The sequence below is a fragment of the Neovison vison genome, chromosome 1, assembly GCF_020171115.1.
Source record: "Neovison vison isolate M4711 chromosome 1, ASM_NN_V1, whole genome shotgun sequence".
NCBI classification, from domain to species: Eukaryota; Metazoa; Chordata; class Mammalia; order Carnivora; family Mustelidae; genus Neogale; species Neogale vison.
This window is the reverse complement of record NC_058091.1, coordinates 122,445,992-122,472,493: the sequence shown is the minus strand read 5'-3', so window position 1 is coordinate 122,472,493 and position 26,502 is coordinate 122,445,992. Positions and strand designations below refer to the sequence as shown.

The following is a 26,502-nucleotide window of genomic DNA, read 5'->3' as shown; positions in this document are numbered from 1 at the left end:
TCCCCTGTGGCTCACTTCGAAGCCTTTATTCTGCTCCTTTCCCCAACCCCAATACACCCCAAGGCAAGCTCAGCCCAGGTCCCCATTCGGGAGCTCATCTCTCCCTAGCCTCCCCAGCACCCTCCTAAATGGTCCCTCGCCAACACCCTTCCCGCACCCAAGCCCCATCCTCTACAGCCAGCCAACCTAAATCATAAACATATCAGCTTAACTGTGTGCCTGCACTGGTTGAAAAGCACTCCCAGGGCTTTCTATGGACTTAAAATAAACCCGCCCCATGCTACCAGTACCTCCCTCCCGCTCTGGGCCTCAGTGCTTGCCTGCCCTCTGCAGGACTCTTCTGCTGGCCCTCTTGGCTCCTGCTGGCAGGCAGGTCTTCACACATCCCCTCCCCAGGGAGCCCTTTCCTGTCTTCTGGTCTAGCTGTCCCTCCCAAGTCAGGTTCTGTCACGTCACTGTATTTCTTTTCTCTTCATGGCAACGCTTGCTCTGTTCACTTAGGTACTTGGCCATCATCTATCTCCCGTCCCCCCACCCCCGGCCGGCCGGGATGTTGGGACCAAGGGAACAGGGACCCACCCATCAAATCCACCACTGTGGTCCCTGAGCAAGGAAACTGCTTGGCACGGAGATTCCCAGCAAATGAGTGATGTTTTATATCCTGACTCCTGGCAGTGATCATTTTCCAGAGGTGAAGCGTTTTCAAACAAAAGTTGAGAATAAACTTCTGGAGCACCTCAAAAAACTTCCCAAGCAGCCAGAGAAAGGGGTTTTGAAAAAGGTACCACCTAGAGAAGTAGCTGTGTGGGACCACTCCCTGCATTTTCCAGACAGAGATAGCTGCAACAGGAATTCCCTCCCATTCCCCAAGAGAACACGGCACCTGCTGCAGTTGTCTTTATTAAGCCACAGGATTCACAGGCATCTTGGTGGCCGGTGTCCACGGTGTCCACAAGGGCAGCTGGCTGACCTCCCCACCCCCACCCCACTTCTCTGGGGGTCGCCCCGCCCACCTTGAGCCCCCTGCTGCACAGAGTGCCCAGAGCTGTTCAGAGGGAACTGTTCAGAGGCAGACTGGAGCAGGACAGTTCTGGTTGTCTCCTTCAGAGATAGCTTCCTCTTTGGAAATGGCCTCACTCAGTCCCTGCAGATCATCGAGCAGGACAGAGAGGGATCCTGGGAAAGAAGACCCCAAGGGATAGCAGCTGAGCAGAGAAGGCAGCTCAGCTCCAGTGCAGCAAACAGGGCTGCCATCAGTTTGGAGGTTCCCTGGCCCAATGTGGGCACAGATGAGAGGCTGTGGGCCTCCAAGGGTCACAGAGAATGATGCTCATGCATTCAGAGTGCCTAAAGGAGAGATTCCTAAAGTCCCCCGCATTTGTCCCTTCCTACATGGCCCATACCTCTTATGGACTCCTTGGGGATGGGTGCTGCTCCTGGAGGTACAGGCAGTGAAGACCCTGGGGCCCAGGGGCTGGACTCTGCAGACTTCCCCTTATCCAGCAGGGAAGGAAAAACTGCCAACAGTCGCTGCTGCTTGTAACGGGAGAGGAGACCCTCCTGCTGCAAGGTGGCCTGGGAAGGAGAGGGTTAAACGCCACCTAGCCCAGGCAGAGCCGCCCCTCCTCACCCATCCCCCTCCCTGGTCTCTGCTCTTCCCTCTCTTCCCTACCAGCATAAAGTTCTTGTCCCTCTCTAGCTCCTGCAGGCGCTGGGTCAGCCGCAGCCCCTCCTCCTTCCGGGCCTCATCTTGCAGGCGCCTGAGCTCCTGGTTCCGCTCCTTCTCCCGGGTGGCTTTGCGCTGCATCTGGCGCAGGGAGACCACTACGTGGAAGCCAGGGCACAGAGGGCACAGGTGTGGGGCAGCCAGAAGCAGAGAGGCACCATGAGAACAGGACTGCGATCGTGGGAACACTGGGCCCTCAGCTCTATGGCTCAGCGAAGCCACTTATGCTCCAGGGCCGTCTCCTCTGTGTGGTGGGAGTAGTGGCTGATGCTCCACGACCTTCTGACTCTGTGAACCCAAAGTACCTTCCTCATCCCGGAGACTTCCTGGAGTCGTGTAGGGGAAATCTGAATATGAACCAGATATTCCATTTTGTGCCACTAATGTTTTCTTAACATATGACAATGACACTGAGGTTATGTAAGAAATTATCCTCTTCATAGGAGATGCAGCTGGGTGGTCATGATGTTTGTAACTTAAAGTATTTCCAAAAAAATGCACGTACCAGGGTGTATATATATGTGGATAGAGCAAATATGGCAAGAGATTAACATCTGCTGGGTGCTTGGCCGGCTCAGTCGGTGGAACATGAGACTCTTGATCTCGGGGTTGCGGCCTGGAGCCCCACACAGGGTGTAGAGGTTATTTCAAGAAGTAAAATATTTTTAAAAATTGGTTACTAGGGGCGCCTGTGTGGCTCAGTGAGTTAAAGCCTCTGCCTTCGGCTCAGGTCATGATCTCAGGGTCCTGGGATGGAGCCTCGCATCAGACTCTCTGCTCAGCAGGGAGCCTGCTTCCTCCTCTCTCTGCCTGCCTCTCTGCCCACTTGTGATCTCTATCTGTCAAATAAATAGAAAATCTTAAAAAAAAATTGGTTACTAACTGTTGCATCTAGTCAGAGGAGGTAAACAAGTGGGCATTATGTGACTCTTGTAATCTGTCCAGGTATTTGAACTCTGTCCTAATAAAAGAGGGGGAAGCACCTGACTGGCTCAGTCCGTAGAGTGGTAGAGAGTAAGATTCTTGATCTTAGGTTTGTGGGTTTGAGCCCCATGCTCGGTGTAAAGATTACTTAAAAATAAAATCTTAAAAAAAAAAGAAAGTTGGGGGCAGACACACACAGCAGAGCACACCATGTAAAGATGAAGACAGAAGGGAATGATGTGCCTGCAAATGAAAGGATGCCACAGACTGCAGGCAACCACCCACCAGGGGCGGGGGGGCGGGGGGGGGGAGTCATCAAAGTGTCTCTCAGAACCTCTAGCAGGCACCAACCCTGGCAGCATCTTGAGTTCAGACTTCTAGCTTCCAGCTTCCAGCACTGTGAGAGAATAAATTTCTATTGTTCCAAGGCAAAAAAAAGTTGGGGGTACCGGTTGGTGTGAGGTCAGGATGGCCATTGCCTTTATGGAGGGGAGTGGCTGGGTGGGGCTCATGCTGGTGCTGGATACGGGGGCTGGCTACAGGAGTGTGTTCACACCATAAGAATTAATCTGTACCATTTCTTGTAACTTCATTATTTGCAGGATTCAAAACAGTTTTAAAAACTTCATGTAGGGGGCGCCTGGGTGGCTCAGTGGGTTAAGCCTCTGCCTTCGGCTCAGGTCATGATCCCAGGGTCCCAGGATCGAGCCCTGCATCAGGCTCCCTGCTCAGAGTTGAGCCTGCTTCCCCTTCTCCCTCTCTGCCTGCCTCTCTGCCTACTTGTGATCTCTGTCAAATAAATAAATAAAATCTTTAAAAAAAAAAAAAAAAAGAGACTGCCTTCAGCTCAGGTCATGATCCTGGAGTCCCGGAATCGATTCCCACATCGGATTCCCAGCTCAGAAGGGAGTCTGTTTCTCCCTCTGACCCTTTCTTCTCGTGCTCTCTCAAATAAATAAAATTTTAAAACAAAACAAACAAACAAAAAAAGTCACGTCTAACGCTTCCTTCTTCCCGGATGCCCATATCCATCCCAACAAATCTCACCTGCCTTGCCATGCTCCCTCCGAGCCTCGTTCAATCTCCTCTCTGTTTCTAAGAGCTGTTCCCGCAGCCTAGTTTCCACTTCAGCCACCTTCTCTTGCAGAGCTGGGGGGAAGGGGCAGATGGGGTGTGTCGCAGGGAGTGTCACTCCTCTGTCTCCCCCAGCCCTCCATGGTAAACCCACTGCCCCTCCTGCACACCTTGCCCATAGATCTCCTGCTGCTGGGTCAGCTCCTGCCGGAGACTGGCAGCCTCCTCCGTACTCTCCTTCTGGCCCTGGCGGGCTGCTTCCAGCTGCAGCCCCAGACTAGCCAGGGACTCCTGGGTCCGCTGCAGCTCCTGCTCCAGCTGCTGGGCCACCTCACTCAATTGCTGCCGTTCAGCCTCCCCTGGAAAGAGGTGGCACTCCCAGGGTCTCTCTGTGCCCCAGACCCCAGCTCTTCTCCTCTCTCTGTCCCCAACACACCCAGCTCTGGTGCCTGCTCCAGCTCCGGGACTCCAGGACCAAAGATACCTTGCTCCCGGGCCCGGCCCACCTCCTTCTGGATAATGTGGGCGCTCAGCTGCAATTCCGCATCCAGGCGGTTCCGTTCCTCCCGCAGCTGCTCCAACTCAAGGCTCACATCTGTGACTGGCAGGAGTGGGGGACAGCTGGGACAGGGAAGAGAAACAGAGTCCAGGGAGATCACCCAGCCTGATCCATAAGCCCCCACCCCTTTTCAGTCCTTCCTGTTTGGGGTCCCAGCAAATAACACTTAACCCCCTCCTGTCCACCTCACAGTGCCCCAAACTTCACCTCTCCTGGCGCAGTTGAGCAAGGGCCAGTTTTCGAGCCATCAGGCCTGGGGGAGAAAAGGCACAAAGCAATGAAGAGGAGTTTGAGGAGGACAAAAGGGAGGAAGGGAGGAAGGGGAAGGATGCCCAGGCTGGTGACAAGTAGACATGAAGATGGATGTTGGAGGAGAGAGCTGGACGGGCAGGAGCACAGCGTGGCTGGCAGTCGTCCTACCCACCCTGAATGGTGTGGACCCTGCGGACTGCGTAGCTGACTCGGCTGCTGAGGCAGGGCAGCTGGGTGGTGGCGCGTTCCACCTCAGCCATGGTGCTCTGGAGCCAGGTCTGAAAGCTGGAGAAGGCACAAGGTCACTGACCCTTCAACCCCACCTCATTCCCTAAAGGAGTTGATGTGACCTGTCAGGACAACTCCTTCTATCCTATATTCTGCAGTCAAATGCTCTACCCCTGAGCTATAGCCCCTATCCTATATTCTGAAGTATGTGGGGAGCACAGAAAGGAAAAGCATAGCAGGGAAAAGAGAAGCTGAAACCAAGGGTCAGGGCCAGTCATGTCTGAGCTCTCTCAGCCGATGAAGAAAACCTGAGAGCTTAAGCCCTTTAGTGTTTGTTAGAACAAAAATGATCCCGTTACTCGTAAGGACAGCACAGCTATGCTTAGTCCCAAAACCCAGGGTAAGCTTCTCATTTGGGTCCTAGCAATCACTATCTTTAATAAGAGCAATAAAAACAAGAACGAGCTTCACGGGGTCACATCTGATCTGGACCCAAGCCCATAATACAGCAGAGTTCAGCACAAATAATTCTCCGGAGGCTAAATAAATCGAGTGTCATAAAGCTAGCTCATCTCCAGCTGACTTGGACTTTTTAGCCAGCAAGCCGCTGGACATGTCTCCTGGTTCTGGAAATCTCCTGGTGCCGTATGCCACGTTTGGGTGTATGAACTTGTGTGCATTTTCCTCAAGAACAAAGCACATAGCTTCCATCAGTTTTCTAAGGAGCCCTTACCCCAGGAAGGCGTTACGTGGCAGGAGACCTTTTCAAGCAACTTGACACGTTTATTTCTCATAACCTATTTTTTTTATCACTAATATGCACTAGAGATCAAAGCTATCCTCTCTAACCATTCCCAGATGCCAGTGAAGGCCAGATCCATGTGCCTTATCAGCTGGCTGTGCCCCAACCGGGACCAGCACGGCTCATGAAAGCTGAGAAGCCTACACAGGTGCCCTGGGAGGAGGGTGAGGCAGCATCTCAGGGCAAGGGTGGAGCTCTCCAGGAGGGTCCAAGTCTGTATCAACTGAAAAACAAGCAGACGACAAAGGCTGACAGCTGTACTCCTAGCAGCACGCAGAGATCTGTTACCCAAAGTGTTTGAGCAGGTGCTTCCGACACCCCATGACTCTTCTAAAGCCATTTTCTGGGGCGCCTGGGGGGCTCAGTTGGTTAAGCAGCTGCCTTCAGCTCAGCCCATGATCTCAGGGACCTGGAATCAAGCCCTGCATTGGGCTCCCTGCTCAGCAGGAAGCCTGCTTCTCCCTCTCCCACTCCCCCTGCTTGTGTTCCCTCTCTCACTGTGTCTCTGTCAAATAAATAAAAACATTAAAAAAAAAAAAAAAGAAAGCCATTTTCGGATAAAGTCTCCAGGCCATCAAGAGACTATCTAACAAACCTGACAACAATCTGAGTGTGGGTTGTTTTAAGCCTCGTGGGCCATCAGTCATTAGCAAGAACCATTTCAGTGATGTCCTGGTGCCAAACTAAAACTCCGTGTACAGTGTACCTTCCCATTCTTGTGGAAGTAGGAGGCACGCACAATGAATCAAATATGGGTGGTTCATTATAACTAGTCTAATTCCGTGCAAAGTGGAACATTTTCATGATTTTTTAAAATTTTCATAATTTTTAAGTAAAATTAGTCCTCAAGGTACTAACCCAACAGAAAGTGATGGTGGAGGGGCACCTGGGCAGCTCAGTCGGTTAAGCGTCTGCCTTCAGCTGAGGTTATGATCCCAGGGTCCTGGGACTGAGCCCCGTGTTGGGCTCCCTGCTTCTCCCTCTCCCTCTGCCCCCCACTCCTGCTTGTGCTCTCTCCCTCTTTCTCTCAAATAAATAAATAAAATCTTTAAAAAAAAAAAAAAAGAAAGAAAGAAAGAAAAGAAAAAACAAAGTGATGGTGGGGACCATCAGCCACCCCACCAAGGACCTATCTGGCACCACAGTTTTGCTATACCAATAATTCTTCCGCGATCCATCCTGAACAGCCTCCTGGTAACAGTAAACATTTATAGAGTCAGATGACACGCCAGGCACCATGCCAGGAGGTCTACGAGGACCACATCAGCATCCCAAGTCCAAAGCTGAGGACGGGCTGTTACCAGCCTAAAGAATTGTGTGTTCCTCCTTAGAGAGGTCTTTCTAAAGGTTATAAAACAGGTGGTGAGAAGGAAACACCCAGGAAGTTGGTATGAGAGACACAGGCTGGCAAGTGATTAAGAAGGAAACTGGCATACATTTTAGATAGAGTATCTAGTAAGCCACAGGTGTACAGCTTTAAAATACGGGTTAAATCTGGTTCCAACGAAATAGGGTGTGCCTGTAAAATTTTAAAGAAAGAAAGTGTAGCCACACTCTCCATCCTCGAACAACTCTGAAGGTAGTGATCCTCCCAGGTGAACTGAACTACAGGAGGAAGCATGGCCTCACCTCCAACCAAATACTCGTGGGAGTCCTGAGCGATCCTCAAGGGACTGTGGAGCAGGTTGTCCCAGGGAAGAACAAGCCCAGGGACTCTTGGGACTAGAAACTTCTCGCCCTGCATCCTCCAACTGCCAGCTTTCCAGTGCCGCTTGCCTGGGCTCTTAAACTCCAAGGTGTCGGGAAGCTGGGGAAGCAGCTACTCCACGCACCCTCTGTCTCAGATACCTGCTGACAGAGTTGGCCACCAGCTTCAGCTGCTCCTCGGCTGTGGCTGCGTGCTGCTGCCTCCGGCGCTGGGCCTCCTGAGCGCGGTTCAGCTCGAGCTGCAGGGCCTGCAAAGATGCCAGGAGGAGAGGGGTCCCCTCTATAAGGTTGTGTGGGAAGAGTTGGGAGGAATCCCTGACGCCTCTTCACCCCTGCCTGGCACACAGACCTTGGCGCCCATCCGTTCCACCTCCACCTCGGCAGCTTTGTCCTGTAGGGAGCGCTGCAGGATGGCCTGCTCCTGGCTCTGGGCCACAGCTTGGTCCTGGAGCTCTGCCACCTGGCGGGACAGGGCACAGCTGGAGGGAGGCACTGGGTACGGAGGGGCTGGTGCCCAAGTCTCTGATAGCACAACATGCAGGGAGACAAGCCTGGGTTCCTGAGAATGGAGTCTGAGTCCGGGTTTCCTTCCAGAAGCATGTTGAGGAAGCTCACTGTGACATACCCACTAAGACACACCACCTCCACCCGTGCCACCCATGCTTGACCATTGTCACCTCCTCGGAGAAGCCGTTCCTGAGCATCCTGTCTAAAGCCGGCCCACCCCACGATCTCTTTCTGTCACACTTTCACACTTCTCCTTAAAGCACACATAATTTCTTGACAGCGTCTAATTGCTTGCTCCAGAATGTGAGCTCCACGACAGCTTGCCTCTGTTCGGGGCTGTGCTCCCAGCACACGGAAACCACTCACTACATCTTTGTCGGGTTAGTACCATCCCTGACATAAGGAGCCAGGAGCTGGGGGAGAATTCGGGGGGAGAGAGAGTCAAGTGACCTGTCCCTTCAGCTGCTCCACGCATCCTCTGTGCTCCAGCTCCTGGGCCTTTAGCTGCACCATGAGGGCAAACACCTTCTCCCGCCAGCGCTTCAGCAGGGACTGGCACTTCCTGGTGAACTCAGGCTCCAGCGAATCCGAAGGCTGAACCTGCAGGGTGGAAGAGGGGTGGAAGATGAGCTCCTGGGGGAGAAGAGGAAGGAGGCATATTTGGGGTTTTTTCCTCTGTCCTGCCCAAGCAACAAAGAGCCACAGCAAGAAGAGGTGTTCACCAAAAAGAAGATGCCAGCAGGTCTGGCAGCTGCTGGTACCCACAGGGAGCCCCTGGGGACAAGGGGCCCACCTTCCTGCTCAGCTCCTCCTCCTGGATGGTCAGGATGTGCATGAGGCTCTGCACGCGCACCTGCAGCAGCTCCGCTGTGGTGTGCAGGCCGTCCCGGTCCTCCTGCAAGTGCTGCGGACCGGACAGGAAGGGAGAGCAGTGACCTCTGTGGGACGTCCATGCAGGCCCACAAGCGGCATCCAGATGCTTCCCCTTGTCAGCACTGCCTTCTATCCTGGCCACCCCTCTCCCGGGATCGGGTCCCTGAGCACCACCACCCCCCAACCTCCAGCCCCTACCCAGATGCACCCTATACTCTCTCACTTGAACGGTTTCCAGAAGGTCCTGGCGCTCCAATTCCCAGGTCTGCCTGTGGACCTCCGGAGGGACTTGCTCCCCCACATATCTCCTTAAATTCTCAACCAAAGTCACCTGTGCCTCTAAGTCTTCTTGGGCCTTGCTAGGGTTGGGAGGAGAACAGGGCAGCCATCAGTGAGGCAGCTGAGAGAGTCACCGTGTCCACCACGTGCCAGGTCTCCCCTGGCTGCCCACCCCCACTTTACCTCAGCTGCTTCTGCAGCACCTCAGCCTCCCTCTGGGCCACAGCCAGCTCCTTGGCTTCCCCTGCCCTCCTGGTTTCCAGACTACTCAGAGATTTCTCCAAGCCCTCAGCTTTGTTGGTCAAACTGGAAAGAGCCTCCTGGTGAGCCTGTGTCAGGGAGGAGAGCTGTGGAGAGAAGAAGGGGCACAGCAGAGGCCAGCTCATTCCTACATCCAGACTGTCCAAATATGCTTCCGCTCGGGCCCTGTCCCTGCACTCCCATCTTCTGTCACCTTAGACAACAACCCAGCAAATGGCCCAGCTGCACACACGGCAAAATGCAGACAGTGCATTGCCTCACTGTTCTCCATTCACCTGCCAGTTCATCAGCAGTTCCTGCCAGGTCCCTACTAAACAGATCTTCTTCTGTCTCCACCAGCACGAACCCTCATCTCGGGCCTGCACAAATGCAACAAACTCCTGACCAGTCTTTAATAGCCTTCAAGGTGGGGAGCATATGGGTGGCTCAGTCTGTTAAGCATCTGACTTTGGCTCAGGTTATGATCTTAGCCCCAAGGCCTAGCCAGGAGTCTGCTTGTCCCTCTCCCTCTGCCCCTCCTCCCTTTTCATGCTCTCTCTCTCAAATAAATAGATGAAAAAAGTTTGAATAAATAAATAAAGACTTCAGTGGCTTATCACAGCACTGACAACAAAGCCCAGCTTCTTCCCTCTGCCTGCAAAGCCAGACATGCCTTTGCCTCTGCCACTTCTCTCAGTTTAGCTCCTATCACTTGTCTTCTCCCAATTCCTCGACGTCACCTCCTCAGAAGGCCTCACTGGGCCCCCCACCACCTGCTCCATCCTATCACCTGTTCCAAGTCATTTTCAGCTCCAATCATCATCTGGAATGATCCTCTCCACAGCTTAGTGTCTGCTACCCTCTATTCCAAAGGAAGCTCTAAGAAGGTAGGAATCCTATCCTTTTCTCACTGTACCTCCAACAGTGGTGAGTATGTGGGAGACACTGCAGGAGTTGGGGGACAGGTGGTAGAGGAAGGAGAGAGTCTGCCCTCTAGCCCTATCTTCTACCACGAAGTGATCATTTTAGAAGGAAATCACAAAACTGGTTGGTCGATCGATCAATGGATCGATCGAACTATCTATCTATCTACTATCTATCATCTCTCTAAACTAAGCTCCACACCCAAACTGGGGCTTAAACTCACTGACTGAGCCAGCCAAGCACTCCACAAAACTGGCCTTTTTAGACATAAAATACAAATCTGATCATGTCATTTCCCTATAACATACTTTTCAACAGCTGCTCATTGCTCTCAAGGTAAAGTACAAGGCCCCGAGGCCTCCCCATGCGCACACCATCTAGGGCCCCTCTCATCTATACTCAAGCCCCTCTGGCCTCCTCACGACCCACATGCTGCCAGGTGTTGCCAGCTCCCATCACCTCCCCATACGCCAGCTCACCAGCCAACTCCTATTCAGCTCAAATGACAACTTCTTATGAAGCATCTTTCATAAATCTAAAGGCCATTTATATTTTTCTTTGAACTATCTCCTGTGTCCATTACCTGGCTAGATTACTATCCTTCCTTATCAACTTCTAGGCACACAGTACGTTAGGGACATCAAACTTTTCCCAGGATATGAACTGCAAATGTTTTTTATGTTCTTTAATTTTACTTCTGTCATTTCTAAATTTAACATTATAAAGCCAATGTATCAATCTTTCCTTTAATGAAGGATTTTGATTCATAGGGAGAAAAGCTTTCACCAATCAGAGGTTATAAAGGAACTCACCCAGGGGCACCTGGCTGATTTGGCTGGTAGAGTGTGCAACTTGATCTCGGTGTCATGAGTTCAAGCCTCATGCTGAGTGTAGCGATTACTTTAAAAAATAAATATTGGGGCGCCTGGGTGGTTCAGTTGTTAAGCATCTGCCTTCTGCTCAGGTCATGATCCCAGGGTCCTGGGATGGAACCCCGCACTAGGCTTCACCCCTGCTCCACGGGAAGCCTGCTTTCCCCTCTCCCACTCCCCCTGCTTGAGTTCCCTTTCTGTGTCTCTGTCAAATAAATAAATAAAATCTTTAGGGGCACCTGGGTGGCTCAGCGGGTTAAGCATCTACCTTCGGCTCAGGTCTCAGGGTCCTGGGATTGAGCCCCACATCGGGCTCTCTGCTCAGCAGGGAGGCTGCTTCCCCTATCTCTATGCCTGCCTCTCTGCCTACTTGTGATCTTTGTCTGTCAAACAAATGAATAAAATCTTTTTTAAAAAAATAATAATAAATAAGTAAAATATTTTAAAACAACAACAATAACAATAAATAAAATAAAATCTTAAAAAAAAAAAAAAAAGGAAAATTCACCAATGATTTCTTTTGGTATCTTTATGGTTTCATTTCCTAACACGCCAATTGACTAGGGTGGTGTTCCTACGCCGCACTGTGCGCATTAGAGCTCCCTGTCCTTCTGCTGCATGGCATTTCTCCCAATTGCAATTAATTAATTAGGATTAAATTAGGTGCTGAATGTGCATGTCCCCCACTAGGCTGTCAGCTCCACCCACCAGGACTCAGGCTGATTTGCCCACCTCAAGGTCCTGGTTCCTATCTCAAAGATGCAAAGAGTAAGCACGATAAATGCTTCCTGAATGAGTCAGCTCCCTTCCCAGTCCACCCTCTCCCACCTTCCTCACCACCCCCACAATGCTCTCACATGAAGTGAGTACCCAGAGTGAGGTAGGAAGACAAAATACTTCCTACTGGAAGTGGAAGGAGGGCTTCAAGTGAGTCCTGGGAGAAAAGTACAACCTGAATAAAGACCAAAACACCCAAATTCATCTTTCCAGGTCCTCTGATCTCTCACCTTCACCAAACATCTCATCACTCCTCTGCTCATGGGACCTCTTCTGTGGAACCCACTCTTTGCTGGGAAGCTTCTGCCCAGTTCATCCACTGTGAAGCTAAATCCTTCTCCCCCACCAGATTCACCTGTTCCTGGTGCAGCCTCTTGACCTCCTCCAGTTCCCGCTGGCTCCCTTCTTCCAGGTTCTTTCGGACAACCTCAGCCCCGGCCAAGGCAGCACGCAGGCCCTCGGCCTCAGCTCGGCCGGCCTTCTCCGCCCGTGCCAGAGCCTCCAGCTCCATGGCCTGGGCCTCCAGTCTCATCTTCTGCTGCAGTGAGGTCTCCCGTAGGATTCGGACCTCCTCCTCAAGCCGCCGCAACTCTTGCAGCTGCCGAGAGATCAGCTCAGCCTGCTGGCTCAGAGCATGTGACCCCGCTAGCTCCACAGACCTTCAAAGACAGGTTAGCACACGTGAGACCTATCTCTGGTGCTGGGAGGGTGGCAGAGGGCACAAAGGGACACGGGAAGAAGAAGAAGATCCCTCTGCTATTGTGTGTGGAGATGGTGGGGATGAAGTGGGTCTATGGGGATCTCCGCCTTTGCATCACCGTTGTTTTTTATCATGGCCCTACTAAGCATATTAGGTTCACTGTCTGGGCTCAAAGGACTTAAAGGCTAGCTGAGATCATGAAACATGATCTCTGCTGAGCTATACACAGGGAGACGTGTTAAACACCAAATGTGCACATCATTAGGCCACACATTCTGAAATGGAGGGATTGGAAGACAGCCAGAGACTTTGAATTCTGATTTAAGGGCAAAGAAAAGTTGGAGGAAGTTTCAAGGAAGAGAGGTCATGGCTTCCAGTATCAATACAGTGAGACCAGGTGCTAGTTAAAAGTATTTATTGAGTGTTATGTATCCTGTATGAGGAGTCAACAGCACATCAATAAATTACATAGTCTACTGGTGTTTTGTAAAGTTTAAAGCAGCTTATGATAACATGGCTCTTGACATACTCCCTCACTGAGGCCCAGAACCACAAGATTTTTCTTTTAAAATGGTGGAGATCTACAGCCTAGAGATATTAGTTGACTGGCCAAAGGACCCTAGTTGGTAGCATCAGAGTCTCTGTCTCCTGACACCCACTCCAGGGCTCCCCTTTTTTTCATCATGCTCCTTCCTCTTGGATAGGGTCCAAGGTAGACCCATGTGCAATCCCAATCTAGAGCGAAATGGCAGAATGACATTCTAGTACATCGGGGGAAGACATACAATGAAACATCAAGAGTAAGAATCAGAACTTTACAGACAAAACATCAACCAACAGCATGGCCAGCTCTAATGGTAAGCACTCCATCAGAATGAATCCAACCCTACCACAGTACAAACTGTACTCCTACTAGTTTGCACTTCTTTATCTTGCCTTGTATTATGCTTATTACTGTCAACTGTTGGTCAATCTACCTCTTCCCTTAGGATTTCTAATTCATTGATATCAGGATCTCACTCATTTTTGTTACCCCCATTCCTAGCATCTAGCACACTGCCTTATTACTTGTACATTATAACTTTCAGTAATTGCTTAGGTTACTGCACATATTAGGGAACTAAAGGCTGAAACAGGGTAAGGAATCTATTTCAGGGAAGAAAGGTCACTGGCAAGCAAGCCCGTGAAAAGAGCAACAATGAATCCCTACCTGCCTCTCCGCCCTGGCTCCTTCCCATTGCCAGAAACATCCTGTTCCCACATGATCACTGGAGGTCTCTTGTTGTCTGGCCGCCTCTCTGAGATATCATGATGGGTTGGGGGTTGGACCAGGGGAATGTCTGAAACCCAGGTGGGAGCCATTCTTGGTACAGTTGGAAGGGGACGAGCTTGGAAATGGGATGGGGGAATCAGCCCAGTGGAACCTAAGGAATCACAAAGACAAAGATGGTCAGTTTCCTAAGGAGAGACAATCACCAGTCCCCTTTCCTGGTTCCACTGACCTGAAGGTCGAAACATCTCCACATTATCTGAAGTCTCTAGATTCTGTGTACAGCCATCTATGCTTCCCTGGACAGTAGGAGAAACAAGGACACCCCGGTTCAATTTTCAGGATACCTTAGAAAGCTCCTACAATAATAAAGTCATAATCCTTTAGTAACTTCCCAAGAGAAGCAGGAAATACCCGAAGTTCACTTGTTTACCCAACGCGGTTCTGACAGAACTATGTCGTGAGATGGAGGGAATTAACTTGAGACAGGCTGAGAGGGAGCTCTTAGGTTTTACTCATACTTTTAGAATTCCAGGCAGAGCCTTTACCCTCCTCCTTAAGTTTCTATAGTCTCTGCTGTTCCTTGTTGTAGGTGAGAACGGAGGTGTGCAGTGCAGGGGCTGTGAGCCCAATCTCCAGAGTTCTCTCCATGGCTCAGCAAGGCCTTCCGGAAGCCCATCCAGACACCACCAAGCCATGACTCCTGGGTCCTTCCCTGTTAAAGCATTGGCCCAAGGCCTGGCCCCAGATGAATATGGCCACATGAAGGGCAAGACATCTTCCCAGGTACCCCAGGAATCCAGGGAGCCTAGACCCCTTGGCAGAAAAGCCAGCTTCCTGACATCTCATCTAAACCCTTCCAGCAACTTTCCTCAGTTTCTCTCTACTGTGCCCTCAGCTGACATTCCTGTCGCCTCCCCTCCACTCTCCAGAGTCCCAGAGCACAAGAGAGATCTCTTCAAGTTCTCCCTACTCTCCCACCAGAATTCACGTGTTTCCTCCCCCTATCTGGGTACGGCCTCGTCTGCTTTTTTCCTGAAGGAATTATTCTGGTCCCTCACTCCCCCCTCATCTCCCGATTGCCTGCTCAAGCTTCCCTGCACTCTAGCAGGCTCTCACTTCTTTCCACCCCACCTCTCCCCCAGAAACCCGAGTCTTCAACCTGTTGGACCCTGGGCTCTAAGGCTGTTAGGGCCACCTCATCTGTTCCTTTACCTGGTCCCTATACCCCTCTCCCCCTATGGACCCCTGAACCCACCCCCGTACCCTCTCAGCCCCTTCCCGCCCCCAACCGACTCTTCCCGAACGCCCCTTACCCAGCGCGAGAACGCCCTCTGCCCTTAAACCACCACCCCTACACCTGGCTCCTTGGGCGCGGCCTCCGCCCTTGACCGCGCCTGCGCAAAGCGGGCAGCTTGGCGGGCCGCTCTAAAACGCCGTTCCATCCAGGGAGGAGGGAAAAAAGATGCACGCAGGCGCAGTCGTATCTAAAGCCCGGCCTAATTAAGGCGTTGGGGGACGTCTCCGCGCCCTGGCGGCTCCTCCCAACTCCCGGAACCCGGGAAAACCTGTGAACTAATCAGAGAAAGCGAAAGGCGGGAGGTCGGGGACACTCCCCGAGCGTAGCCCAATGGAGCGGAGGGGGCATAAATGAGCTGGCCAATCAGGAATGGTACGGGGCGGGTTCGCTTTGCGCGCTCCTCGGACCCGGGAATTCCGAAGGCGGGGCTGGCGCTGCCCGCGCGCGGAGACCGCGCCCCTCTGGACCCCGGCTTCCTCGCTGTCAAACAGCCACGGTAGCGCCAGCTCCGGCCAGAGCCGGAGGGGTCCCGCGGCCACCGCACACGCTGGCACTGCCTGGAGAGGAGGCTACTTGGAGACCGCACCGCGGTAGATCGGAAACGGGGCTGGGCAGGGGAGGAAAAGGCTGGGTTTGCTGTGCAGGATCTCGGGGCGCTCTTTCCCTGTTTATATCCCACCCGGAGAAGCTGGGAAATCAGGTTTAACCCACTGAGCCACCCAGGCGCCCCGGGAAATCAGGTTTAGATCTGCTTTGTCAGAGAACGTAGGAACTATTTCCACTGCTTTTTCGGGGATGACCCTGGATTCCCTTCCCACTGGGGTTAAAGATAGTTAGGAAAGATTGGCCCGAAGGGCGAGGCACGAGCGAGCAGGAGGGGTACACTATTTGGGTAAGCGAGTCTGACAGGAAGCTTTTCTCCAAATTACACTGAGGTGACAAGTTAATATTGTACAGAAGCAGGAAACCCTATCCACACATCTACAGTTTGCATTTCCCTGGAAGCCCCCTAATATATTGTTGCCCCGCACAGATCGAATCTCCCTGAATACTTCGCGGCCTGAGGATCTAGTTCAACTCACATGCCACAGGACATGTTTGTTTTTGCACTGCGCTGGGACCTATCCTGAATTTTTCCTTTGTAAAGCTGCTTGACAGTTTTGTTGGCATCTCATGCCTTAAGTTCCTTGCACTCTGAATTTGGACTACTCGGGCCTGGGTTCTCATCTGAAATTTGCCACTGACCCCTGGTGAAAACTCAGGCCTGTGCTCGAAGTTGAAATTGCACAAAGCACAGCTCAAATCTGCAGCAGAAGTAAAGTGAACTCAAGCGAGCGTGCATGGCTCAGGTGTCAGAAAGGTGTATGGACTCCTGAAGTGGAAGAGGTGGTGCAGAGGGGGCACCGCCCATGCTGCCCTGCTTCCAGCTGCTGCGCATAGGGGGAGGCAGAGGTGGTGATCTCTACACCTTCCACCCTAGCGGGGCTGGCTGCACCTACCGCTTGGGCCGGCAGGCTGACCTGTGTGATGTGGCCCTGCAGCCGCAGCAGGAGCCCAGCCTCATCTCTGGAGTCCACGCAGAGCTGCACGCTGAGCGCAGGGGTGATGACTGGAGGGTCAGCCTGGAGGACCATAGCAGCCAAGGTGAGCAGTAAGCAGGACGCTCTTGTGCCTGGGCAGTTGCAGTTCTTAGGCTGGAATGAATTAAGGGGCTCCGCAGGGACCTTGCCTGCCTCCCAAACTCCATTGGGTTGGACCGTTTTTTAGTCCAGACCTGCATCTTCCCACTCAAGGTGTGCGTGTCAGAAGCTCTCTGTGGGGCTGGTCCCTGATGATCCCTGCCTAGTCGGAACCATCTGAACAGGAGTTGGTAGATCCGGGGACTGGGTCATTAGGGAAGCATCACAGTGGGGATGTTCTGGAGCCACTGAGGGCCAAGCTCAGATACTCAGTTTCCAAATTTGCTGAGGCACCTTGTTCTTATCTGAAGGCAGTTATGTGTTGGATTATGGTTTTTTTAAAAAGATTTTTGAGTAAGAGCGAGCGAAAGAGGAGCAGGGGAGGGGCAAAGGGAGTGGGAGAAGCAGACTCCCCTGCTGAGCAGAAAACCTGGATACAGGACAGATCCTGGAATTCTTGAGATCCTGATCTAAACCCAATGGAGACACTTAACTGACTTGAGGTGCACCTTGGATTGTAGCTTAATGATCTGGGCATGTCTTACTCCCCGACTTGCAGGCATTTGCAGCCAGCCTGAGAAATGCCTGGGCCCTTCACCTTTCTGGGTCTCAGTTTCCTCATAGGTAAAATGTAAGGCTTTGTAAAGTCTGTCTGGAGTGTTGTGGAGATTAGATAACTATATTAGCCAACATTCGTTCAGTGCTTACTATATGAGCCAGGCACTGTTTTTAAGTGCATCGAATGTAAGAGAGCACTAGTATCATTCCCTTTTTACAGACTAGGAAAATGAGGCACAGGGAGGTTAACTTGCCCAGGTAACAGAACTGGTAAGGGTGGAGCCAAGATCTCAACCCAGTCAGTCTAGGGTACTCACTAACTTTTTGCATTGGGTGTCGGAGAAAGGGACCTCAGCAGTGAGGGAAGGAGTCCATTCTTTCCATGTGCCCTGTTGGAATGGCATAAAAAATAAACTTGTTCCCAATTCACAAAGAGTTTAATATCTGATATCACCTGCTGAGGGGGATTTCAAATGTGAGAATTTGATGACAGGTGTCCTGTTCTCATGTTCCCTAGAAAATCAGAGGTGGCCAGATTTCTCCACTCGTAACTCTTGTCGTTTGTTTTTGTCATCCTCTGGATCTGTCTGGTGCCCTGCCATCAACAGGGACTCTGGTCAATGATGTCCGACTCCCAAGAGGTCACAGGCTGGAGTTGAGTGATGGGGACCTTGTGACTTTTGGTCCTGAAGGGCCCCCAGGAACCAGCCCTTCGGAGTTCTACTTCATGTTTCAGCAAGTCCGAGTCAAACCTCAAGACTTCGCAGCCATTACCATCCCGCGGTCTAGTGAAGAGGGAACCAAGGCTGGCTTCTGGCCTATGCTCCCCCCACAGGGGGCCCCACAGCGCCCCCTCAGCACTCTTTCCCCTGCCCCCAAAGCCACACTGATCCTCAATTCCATCGGTAGTCTCAGCAAGCTCAGACCTCTGCCCCTGACCTTCTCCCGGAGCGGGGGTGAGCCACAGAGCCTGCCTATTCCCACTCCTTCTGCCCCACCCCCAAGAAATCGGAGGAAATCCGCTCACCGAGTGTTGGCAGAGCTGGATGATGAGGGAAAGACTCCTGAGAGCCCCCCACCAGTCTTTATGGAGCCCAGGAAGAAACTCCGTGTAGAGACAACCCCACAGACACCTGGTGGGTAAGTGGAGAGATCTTTCTCAATTTTTAACTCCTCTTTGATCCCTTTATAGAGCCCCAGGCTGAGAGGTGACCATCTGCTCTGGGGATAGGAAAAGGGATGGAAACAGGGATGGGAATGGTAAGTGGACGGAGCTGGGACACTGAACTGGCAAGACCGGGGTCAGCTCTACTATTCTGGTCCATTAGACTATTAAATCTATCTAGGCTCACTCTAGGATTATCTAGGGAAAGTTCTAGGCTTCTTCTGCAGGTTTCCAGTGACTTGGTTTTTGTGTCCCTTTCTTCAGAAATAGGCGTGGACGACCTCGGAAGCACCCAGTGAGCTCTCCCAGGGCTCCCCCAGCAGATGGGAGTGGGGAGCCCTGTGCAGCCCCTTGTTGCTACCTACCAGAAGAAGAAACAGTTGCCTGGGTTCAGTGTGACGGTTGTGACCTGTGGTTCCATGTGGCCTGTGTTGGCTACAGCATCCAGGCTGCCAGGGAGGCTGACTTCCGGTGCCCAGGGTGTCGTATAGGCATCCAGACCTAAGGCCCACCACCAAGGCACCAGAGGACAGAAAGCTGCCACCTCCATGCCATAGGTGGACACGGTGGGGCACCGATGGATCCTAAGAAATGCCCCCTTCTTCCTTTGCCTCTCCAGTGGGGGATGACTACAGGGAAGTGTCCATTGCTATGGATATTGACTCAAGGCCTGAAGCAGGCCCTGACGGCCAAGGTGACAGAAGAGATTGTTTCCTGCCAAAGAAACTGCTGCCTCCAGGAAGCTGCCAGCAAGCTGAATATTCTGTTACAAGCTACAGGTCCATGTCATGGGTACTAGAATGTCTGTGGTCGGAGCACCCATTAATTATAGAATCCCTGGGTAGATACAAGCCTCGGGTCTTGGAACGAACATGTTCTTGGATGGCCTCAATTATAGAATCCCTGGGTAGATACAAGCCTCGGGTCTTGGAACGAACATGTTCTTGGATGGCATCACTAAGGCCTTCTGGGGAAACCTAAGGCACGGCCTCAAAACTTTTACATTTTGAGTCAACCACTGGCACTGACCACGATCATGACTTGGCTTTTCAGAGCTTTGCTTCTATTTCCAAATAAAGAATAAGCAACTTCATTCACTCCTAGATATTTATTCTTTTTCCAGGTCTGATACTCCTTGAGAGTTCTGAAGGGTATGGTCTGGAAAACTTGACTCTTAGGGGAAGAGAGGAGCACAGCACAGGGAAGTCTGGACCTGCTTACTTGGTTTAGAATGGGCTGGAGATGGGGGACTGGAGAAAAGTTAATTAAGGTTTCTAGTTTAAAGGAAAAACAGATCGAATTTGGTCAAGTTCAGGAGGATGGCAGAACCTTTGAAAAGAGAAAACCTGATATACCAGCTAGAGGGGATGCTCACCTCGTCTAGTTGTGGAACAGCGGAACCCAAGTACAGCTCACAGGTTCTCTTCTCTGAGCCTACACCAAGCTACACCAAAGCAACATAGGGTCCAAGTGGGTTTTGTACCTCTCACTAGGAAAGCCTCATCTTGACCTATTACAATTTTTAAGTCCATTGTCTTCTATCCCTACTTAGACTTACCAACCCAAGTCCCCCTACCACAACATCAAGGACACAGCTCTAAGCAAGGGCCCAAGTAACAGCAGAACCAGGACAAAAACTTGGGGGTCTGGTGCATCACTCATGGACAGGGTAGGCCAAATCCCTTAAGGTGAAACCAAAAGGACTTTGGTATCAACAAAGCACAACACAGTTTCTAGTTGGGACAATATGCAGAAGAAAAGGATCTCAAGGTGATTCCTTAGTATAAAGCTACTAAAGGACACTTCCAGACTAAAGTAGGGAAAGCAAAATCGGCTCCTAACAGTGAGTGGGTTACAAAAATAAGACAATCCAGGAGTGCCTGGGTGGCTCACTCAACTGAGTGACACTTGATTTCAGTTCAGGCTGTGATCTTAGGGTCTTGGGCTGGAGCTCACCTTGGTGTCTGCTTCTCTTTGCCCCTCCCCCTGCTCATATTCCCCCTTAAATAAAATCTTTAAAAAGTAAGTAAGGGGTGCCTGGGTGGCTCAGGTCATGATTTCAGGGTCCTGGGATCAAGCCCTGCATCAGGCTTTCTGCTCAGCCGGGAGCTTGCTTCCCCACCTCCCCTGCCTTCCTCTCTACTTATGCTCACTGTCAAATAATTAAATAAAATCTTTTCAAATAAATGAATAAAACAAGGCTTCCACTTAAATTTCCCCAGGACTGTTAAGTCACAGGCTCTGAGGAACTAGCTCACACCTGTAAGGGCCCTCTACACATCAGTGGGTTCCAATACCAGCTCTCCCTCTGACATCGTACGATTTAGCAGTTTAAATGGCACCTCGGTGTCAGGGTCACTGGGGTCTAAGCTATTAACTATTGGGTATCCCCATCCCTTCTTCAGTAACCAAAGGAGGACAAACCGAAGACAAGAGTATCTACCTACTGTGTCCCAGGCTTCTTTATTTAAGAAAGTGATGTGGGGATTAAAAACAAGAGCATCCTTGAACTTTATCTTCCCTCCAACCAGTCCCCCCAAACTCCCTGCCCCCACACCCTTTGTGTTCCCAAATCCTTTCTTAGTGAATGAAGAACTTAATCCCAAAGCCCTGGTACAAACCCCAGGTTCTCTTTCCCCGCACTCTCCCCCTTCCTTGGGCCCCCAATCCTGGGAAGGTCCAGCACCTCAGTTTGAATGCATGGGAGAGCCCAGAGTGGTGACAGACACAGAGGGAAAGCCTTCACCCTCAGGGAAAGGGACTGAGGAGTACAGCGTAGTGAAGTGAGGGCCCCCATAGCCTGGGGTACCAAAATGGGGCCCTGGTGCCAGAGGAAAGGATACTGGTGCCCCTGAGAAAGGGGACCCAGCAGCCTCAAAATCCTCTCGTTGCGAATAGTCACTGCTTGACCGTTTGCCCTTCTGCCGACGATTGCAGAACCACACTCGGACCACCTGGGATGGAAGACAAGGTAGAGTGACACCGGATCCTAAGCTCTGGGAAGTGGGGCTGGTTCTGCTTAGTCATTTGGCCCAAAGCCAGATCTAGAGCAGTGGCTGGGGGGCAAGAGGCAGAGCCAGGGAAATGGAAGTGACGACCGGGAAGGAGGAGGACACCCAGGGACCAGGCACTCACGTCCTTCTCAAGGCCGAGCTGCTGGGCAATGTGGCTGATCTGCTGCAGGGTGGGCTTCGGGCACTGCAGGAACATGTTCTCCAGGTTGCCTCTCACGCGGTTCTCGATACTTGTTCGCTTTCTCTTTCGGGCCTGCACGAGGGTCTCTGCTTTGCATATCTGGTGAGGGAGGGAGGGGAAGAAGTGGCCAAGGGAGGACATGGATTGGCAAGCTTGGAGCGTGCTGAGCACCATGAGGGTACCGACTCAGAGCAGACTGCTGGAGCGCCTGGGTGGCTCAGCGGGTTAAGCCTCTGCCTTCGGCTCAGGTCATGATCTCAGGGTCCTAGGTCATGATCTCAGGGTCCTGGGATCGAGTCCCACATCGGGCTTTATGCTCAGCAGGGAGCCTGTTTCCCCTCCTCCCTCTGCCTGCCTCTCTGCCTACTTGTGATCTCTTTCTCTGTTAAAGAATGAAATACAAATCTTGGGAAAAAAAAAAAAAAAGCGCAGACTGCTATGGGGCACTGCCTGGATGGATCGCCAGCACCAGATGGTGTGAAGAATCCTGAGGGGGTGGATCTAGACAGGCGGTTCTGGAGAATTTGGAGGAATTCTACTCCACCCCATTGAGGATCACACGCCCCATGAAGGAGAGCGGCAAACCAGGAAAGGAAGCATGGACAACCGGCCCAAGACTCGGCGGATCCCTGAGCCTCCCTCCCCACCCTCACCTCCTGTAGGTTTTCGTTGTTGTCAGCTTCCTCCACCCATTTCTGCAGCAGGGGCCGCAGCTTGCACATGTTCTTGAAACTGAGCTGCAGAGCCTCAAAGCGGCAAATGGTGGTCTGGCTGAACACCTTCCCTGGGGAGGCCAGTGAGAGAGAAGCAAGCAAGGTGAGGCAGAAGGCAGTACCTTCGCGACCCCAAGACTCCAAACAGGGCCCCACTTCTTCCCAGAGGGAACTCAAGGTCCAAGTATGTTTTCCTCCTCCCCCACTCCCTACCCTCTTTCATGAGGCGGAAGGTGTAAAGCCTGCCCCAGAAACACCCTTCCTCTTGCCCCCCTGGTGGGGAGAATACTCCAAGTTTAAGCATGTTCTTCCAGGGGAGATGTGGTCCCTGTGTTCTGGCGGGGGGCAGGACATGCAGAGGGAGACCCACCAAAGAGAACCCCCAGGGTGAGCCCCACATCGGCCTGAGTATATCCCAGGGTGATCCTCTTCTGCTTCAGGAGCTTGGCAAACTGTTCCAGGTCCTTCTGCAGAGCTTTGATGTCTTGCGACTGCAGTCAAAAAGGCAGAGGACATGTAAAAACGCAAACACATCAGTGGTCAACCCCCCTTCCCATCTGGGCCTCAAGGAATGGTCCATGGGAGTATCTGCACCAGAATGCCTACTAAATATCTAGCAATAACCTATCTACAAATGTCATTCACCCCAGAAAGCAACACATCCCACAGACACAGCACCACGTGTGCACAGACAGAAAGGCAGGCCTTCCTCCATGAGAACACCTGTCAGCTTATGTAGGGAGCTGCTGCCTAAGAGCTCACTTAATACTCTTAATAGATTTCTGACTCAACCATCACCCCAATCTGAGGCAGTTTCCAAACCAGGAAAGTAAAAGGGCACCATGTCTCTAATTCTCATTTCCCTATACTCTCCCCCAGTTTGCTTCCAGGGTACGACATGGCATGCATACACACGAACACACTACAAACTAGATACCCAAAAAGGTATGAATTAAGTGAATGGTATATAGTTAGTGCCCATTTTTCAAATTGGATTATTCTGTATTTTTACTCTATCTTTATGCAAAACATAGGCATGCTCCTTGATTAATTCAACAGATGTATTGCCCTTTCTATCAACCAGCAGCTCCGAAAACTGGACAGAAAGCCAGGCCTCAGAGGGCTTCCATTCTCACGTGGAGAGACAAGTAATTATCCAGTTCATTACTAGGTTATAAGCACTATGGAAAAAAGTGAAGCAGGGTAGAGGATTACAGAGTACAGCAGTGTAGGAGATGATGGGGATGCAGACAATTTTAAGTAAGATCAAGAAAACTGAAGCTTGGGGCACCTGGGTGGCTCAGTGGTTTAGTTAAAGCCTCTGCCTTCGGCTCAGGTCATGATCCCAGGGTCCTGGAATTGAGCCCTGCATCGGGCTCTCTGCTAAGCGGGGAGCCTGCTTCTTCCTCTCTCTCTACCTACTTGGGATTCCTCTGTGTCAAATAAATAAATAAACTCTTTTAAAAAAGAAGAAAAGAAAACTGAAGCTTGAGCGAAGGGAAAGAGCCAAGTGGAAAGGCCTGCAGTGGGTGGAGAAGGATGAAGACCGAGGGTGGGAAGGGAGGAGGGTGAGGAACTCACTAAGTCAAAGGGGGCGCAGGGCAAGTCTTGTGGATCCTGCTGTGGGGAGCCACCGGATGGAGGTGTGGAGTAAAATGACCTGATTTTAAAATGACGTGTTGACAACAGACTAAGGAGGCAACTACCGTCCGCCCACCCCACCCCATCCCCCATTCACTGGGCAGCTGGGACCAGGCCGGTAGGGATTGCTTCATGGTATGTTTCCAAGGGAAAGGTAGCTGGGTTTCCAAAAGATGGGATGTAAAATGTGAAAGCACTGACGACTAACGGTTGGGGCCTTGAGCGACGGGTGATGGTCAGGTTCAGGTGGAGCAGTTCATGGAGCCATCCCGGCAAGAGACAGAAAATGTGGTAGTCCCGTGTACAGTGGTAGTCTCGTGTACAAGGCATTTGAGCTCGAGGGTAGATAAGAGGAAGGAAAGGTACTGATAGAGCAGAGGGTGATGGACTGAGCCCTGGGGCACTCCCTGGTGGGTGGCCAAAGGGACCAGAAGAGCAGCTAAACCTATGTGCAGTCCTGGAAGCTTTGAGGGAAGGGTTCCAAGGGTGGTCGATCACATCAAATCCAAATAGGCCAATGCTCAGTACATGCTTCAGAGCTCTAAATGTCCTCCGCTCCCTGTCCTGGCTTGTCTAAATCCTACTTATGGAATCTGAAATAAGGCAACCCTAGCGCAGATCCTAACTCCATCATTTGGTAGGTAGGACCCGTGAAATAGGCTAATAATACCTCCCTGGGAGATTTTGTGCCGGTTAATGAGATAATGATGTAGGCACTGAGCACACAGCCAGGCACTTAGGAAATGGACCACAATTGGCAGCCATTATCATTCAAGGCTCAGTCGCCTCCTACAAAGTCTAGGGCCACTGGGTCAGCTGAAGCGCTCACACCTCCTTCTGTGAGGTCTAAGAGCTTAGTACTTGATCTCTAATTGCTTACACTTGTCTTTGGATGACTGGAAGTCACAGCCTTATAGTCGTCTTTCACGAGTGCTGGACACAGAAATCTTTCACTGCCTCGGCAGACCCTACGTTTGGGGAATGGCCTGGGAAGGACTTCTTCCACTTAGCTTTTTGGCTTGCCCACAACTAACAGAATTAAGGCTGAAATTGGTGCCAGGGTGTGCACTTTGCATAATGGTGACTCACTAGCCCCGAGGCAGAGGTCAAGGGAAGACAAGCCCTAAACTTGACGGGAGGTAAACCCAACCCCACACGTCCACACACACAGCCCAAACAGGAGCGTCTATCAGAAATCAGTCCCACCCTAGACTTTCAGGAACAATAACCCTGGGATAAGCACTGTTTTTACCCTCAGGCCACACTTAACCCTAAGGCCCAGATCCTGAGCCTGTAAGATCAAATTTTCAAGAAGGGTTAAGGGTGGGAGAAGGGGCTCAAACCCCAAGCTGGGTATGGCGCTGGGCTGGTATTAAGTGAGCCACCCTGGCCAGAACAGGCCTAGAAAGGGGCTACTTGACAAGGGCCAGGCAGGAAGCAAGGCCAGCCTGGGGCAGCTTCCGATTCCTCCCTGGTCTGCCCCAGCCCTCACCTGCCTTCACTCTGAATTCCAGCTTTGGTTCCCACCTTGCCCTTGCTCTCAGGCCACACACCCCTCTCTGCCTTTAGCGCGGCCCCAGCCTGCTCCCCTCTTGGGTTCCAGGCCTAGGCAGCTGTAGGCGACCACCTCTCCCTCCCGCCAGCCCGGCCACCTCCTCCCAGCCCCGTTTTAGCTCACTCGCCTCCTCGGGGTTTTGCTCCTGCTTCTCCTTGTCCGGCTTCACAGCCCCAGGGGGTGCAGCGCAGGGCTCCGGGGAGGCTCCCTCGGAGTTGCTCTCCACCCCGGCTCCCCGCTCGCCCTCCGGCTGGGAGGTCTCCAGGCCGCCTTGGGGCACCAGCCCCACTCCAACCTGAGGTCCACAGTACGCCATCCCTCCGCAGAACTCATAGGGCGGGGGGCACGAGGGAATCCCCCACACCTCAGCGCCCGGCCCGACTCCCGGCCCGATTCCCGACCCGCCGGGAGGGCCTGGGAAGCTCAGCCAGGTCCGAGGGTCAACCCAGCCGGGCTCCGGCCCTCCCGGCCCATCGCCTCCACCGCCCGGCGGGGGCGAGAAGGCCAAGTCGGAAGCCAGGTGTCCCGCCATGGGGAACGGAGGCGCCCCAAGCCGGGGGCCTGGAAAAATAAGGGCTTTCCAAGAAACTGCTCAACACCTTTCTCCCTCCCCAATCCCACCCACTAGCCTTGACCTCTGGCCCCGCCCCCTGGATGGGTGGAGGAGAGAGAGGTGGGGGTGGGAGAAACTGAGGCGGAGGGTGTTTGCTTCATGGTGGCTGGGGTCCGTCGCGGGAGCGGGAAGCCAGGGAGCTCCAGCTAAGTGACTCTCCAGGCTCTGGACTCTTGACGCAGGCCCCCATTCGGACCTTCACTTCCAACTCGCGAGGCTGCCTGTCTTCTCTAGGACTCTGCACACCTTAGAACTGTCTGGGCTCGCTGGGACACTTCCTCCCCGATATTCAGGAGCCCTGGTGCTTGACCCCTCTCCAAAGACCGGGGCCCCATCTCCTGACTGGGCCTAGGCATTTTCTCAGCCCCT

The 26,502-nt window shown here is 52.2% G+C and overlaps 3 protein-coding genes across 11 annotated transcripts; 1 reads left to right on the top strand and 2 right to left on the bottom strand.

Annotated features, from left to right (window-relative positions):
- Window positions 1-884: 884 nt before the first annotated feature.
- Window positions 885-15,143, bottom strand: CCHCR1 (coiled-coil alpha-helical rod protein 1). 9 transcript variants are annotated; one of them, XM_044257058.1, is made up of 18 exons: window positions 15,031-15,143; window positions 14,263-14,452; window positions 13,947-14,013; window positions 13,655-13,868; window positions 12,100-12,403; window positions 9,115-9,278; window positions 8,573-9,011; window positions 8,230-8,379; window positions 7,622-7,732; window positions 7,414-7,520; window positions 4,708-4,820; window positions 4,491-4,536; window positions 4,209-4,345; window positions 3,895-4,083; window positions 3,698-3,799; window positions 1,673-1,824; window positions 1,404-1,575; window positions 885-1,176 (listed from the first exon to the last, which is right to left on the bottom strand). In XM_044257058.1, the coding sequence occupies exons 2-18, from the start codon at window positions 14,410-14,412 to the stop codon at window positions 1,064-1,066; spliced, it is 2,730 nt and encodes a 909-aa protein (XP_044112993.1). In that variant the 5' UTR covers window positions 14,413-14,452; window positions 15,031-15,143; the 3' UTR covers window positions 885-1,063. The 9 variants fall into 9 exon arrangements, 8 of the variants coding, with proteins under 8 accessions (XP_044112993.1, XP_044113028.1, XP_044113020.1 ...); XM_044257093.1 differs by lacking the exon at window positions 14,263-14,452 and having other exon boundaries at window positions 8,573-8,683; window positions 8,876-9,011; window positions 13,947-14,073; XM_044257085.1 differs by lacking the exon at window positions 14,263-14,452 and having other exon boundaries at window positions 8,573-8,683; window positions 8,876-9,011.
- Window positions 15,144-16,106: 963 nt separating this feature from the next.
- TCF19 (transcription factor 19) lies at window positions 16,107-19,509 on the top strand. Its single transcript, XM_044257036.1, has 3 exons — window positions 16,107-16,658; window positions 17,860-18,391; window positions 18,681-19,509. The coding sequence occupies exons 1-3, from the start codon at window positions 16,424-16,426 to the stop codon at window positions 18,919-18,921; spliced, it is 1,008 nt and encodes a 335-aa protein (XP_044112971.1). The 5' UTR covers window positions 16,107-16,423; the 3' UTR covers window positions 18,922-19,509.
- Window positions 19,510-20,860: 1,351 nt separating this feature from the next.
- Window positions 20,861-26,122, bottom strand: POU5F1 (POU class 5 homeobox 1). Its single transcript, XM_044257021.1, has 5 exons — window positions 25,648-26,122; window positions 22,695-22,815; window positions 22,265-22,395; window positions 21,552-21,710; window positions 20,861-21,370 (listed from the first exon to the last, which is right to left on the bottom strand). The coding sequence occupies exons 1-5, from the start codon at window positions 26,050-26,052 to the stop codon at window positions 21,104-21,106; spliced, it is 1,083 nt and encodes a 360-aa protein (XP_044112956.1). The 5' UTR covers window positions 26,053-26,122; the 3' UTR covers window positions 20,861-21,103.
- Between the last annotated feature and the right edge of the window lie 380 nt (window positions 26,123-26,502).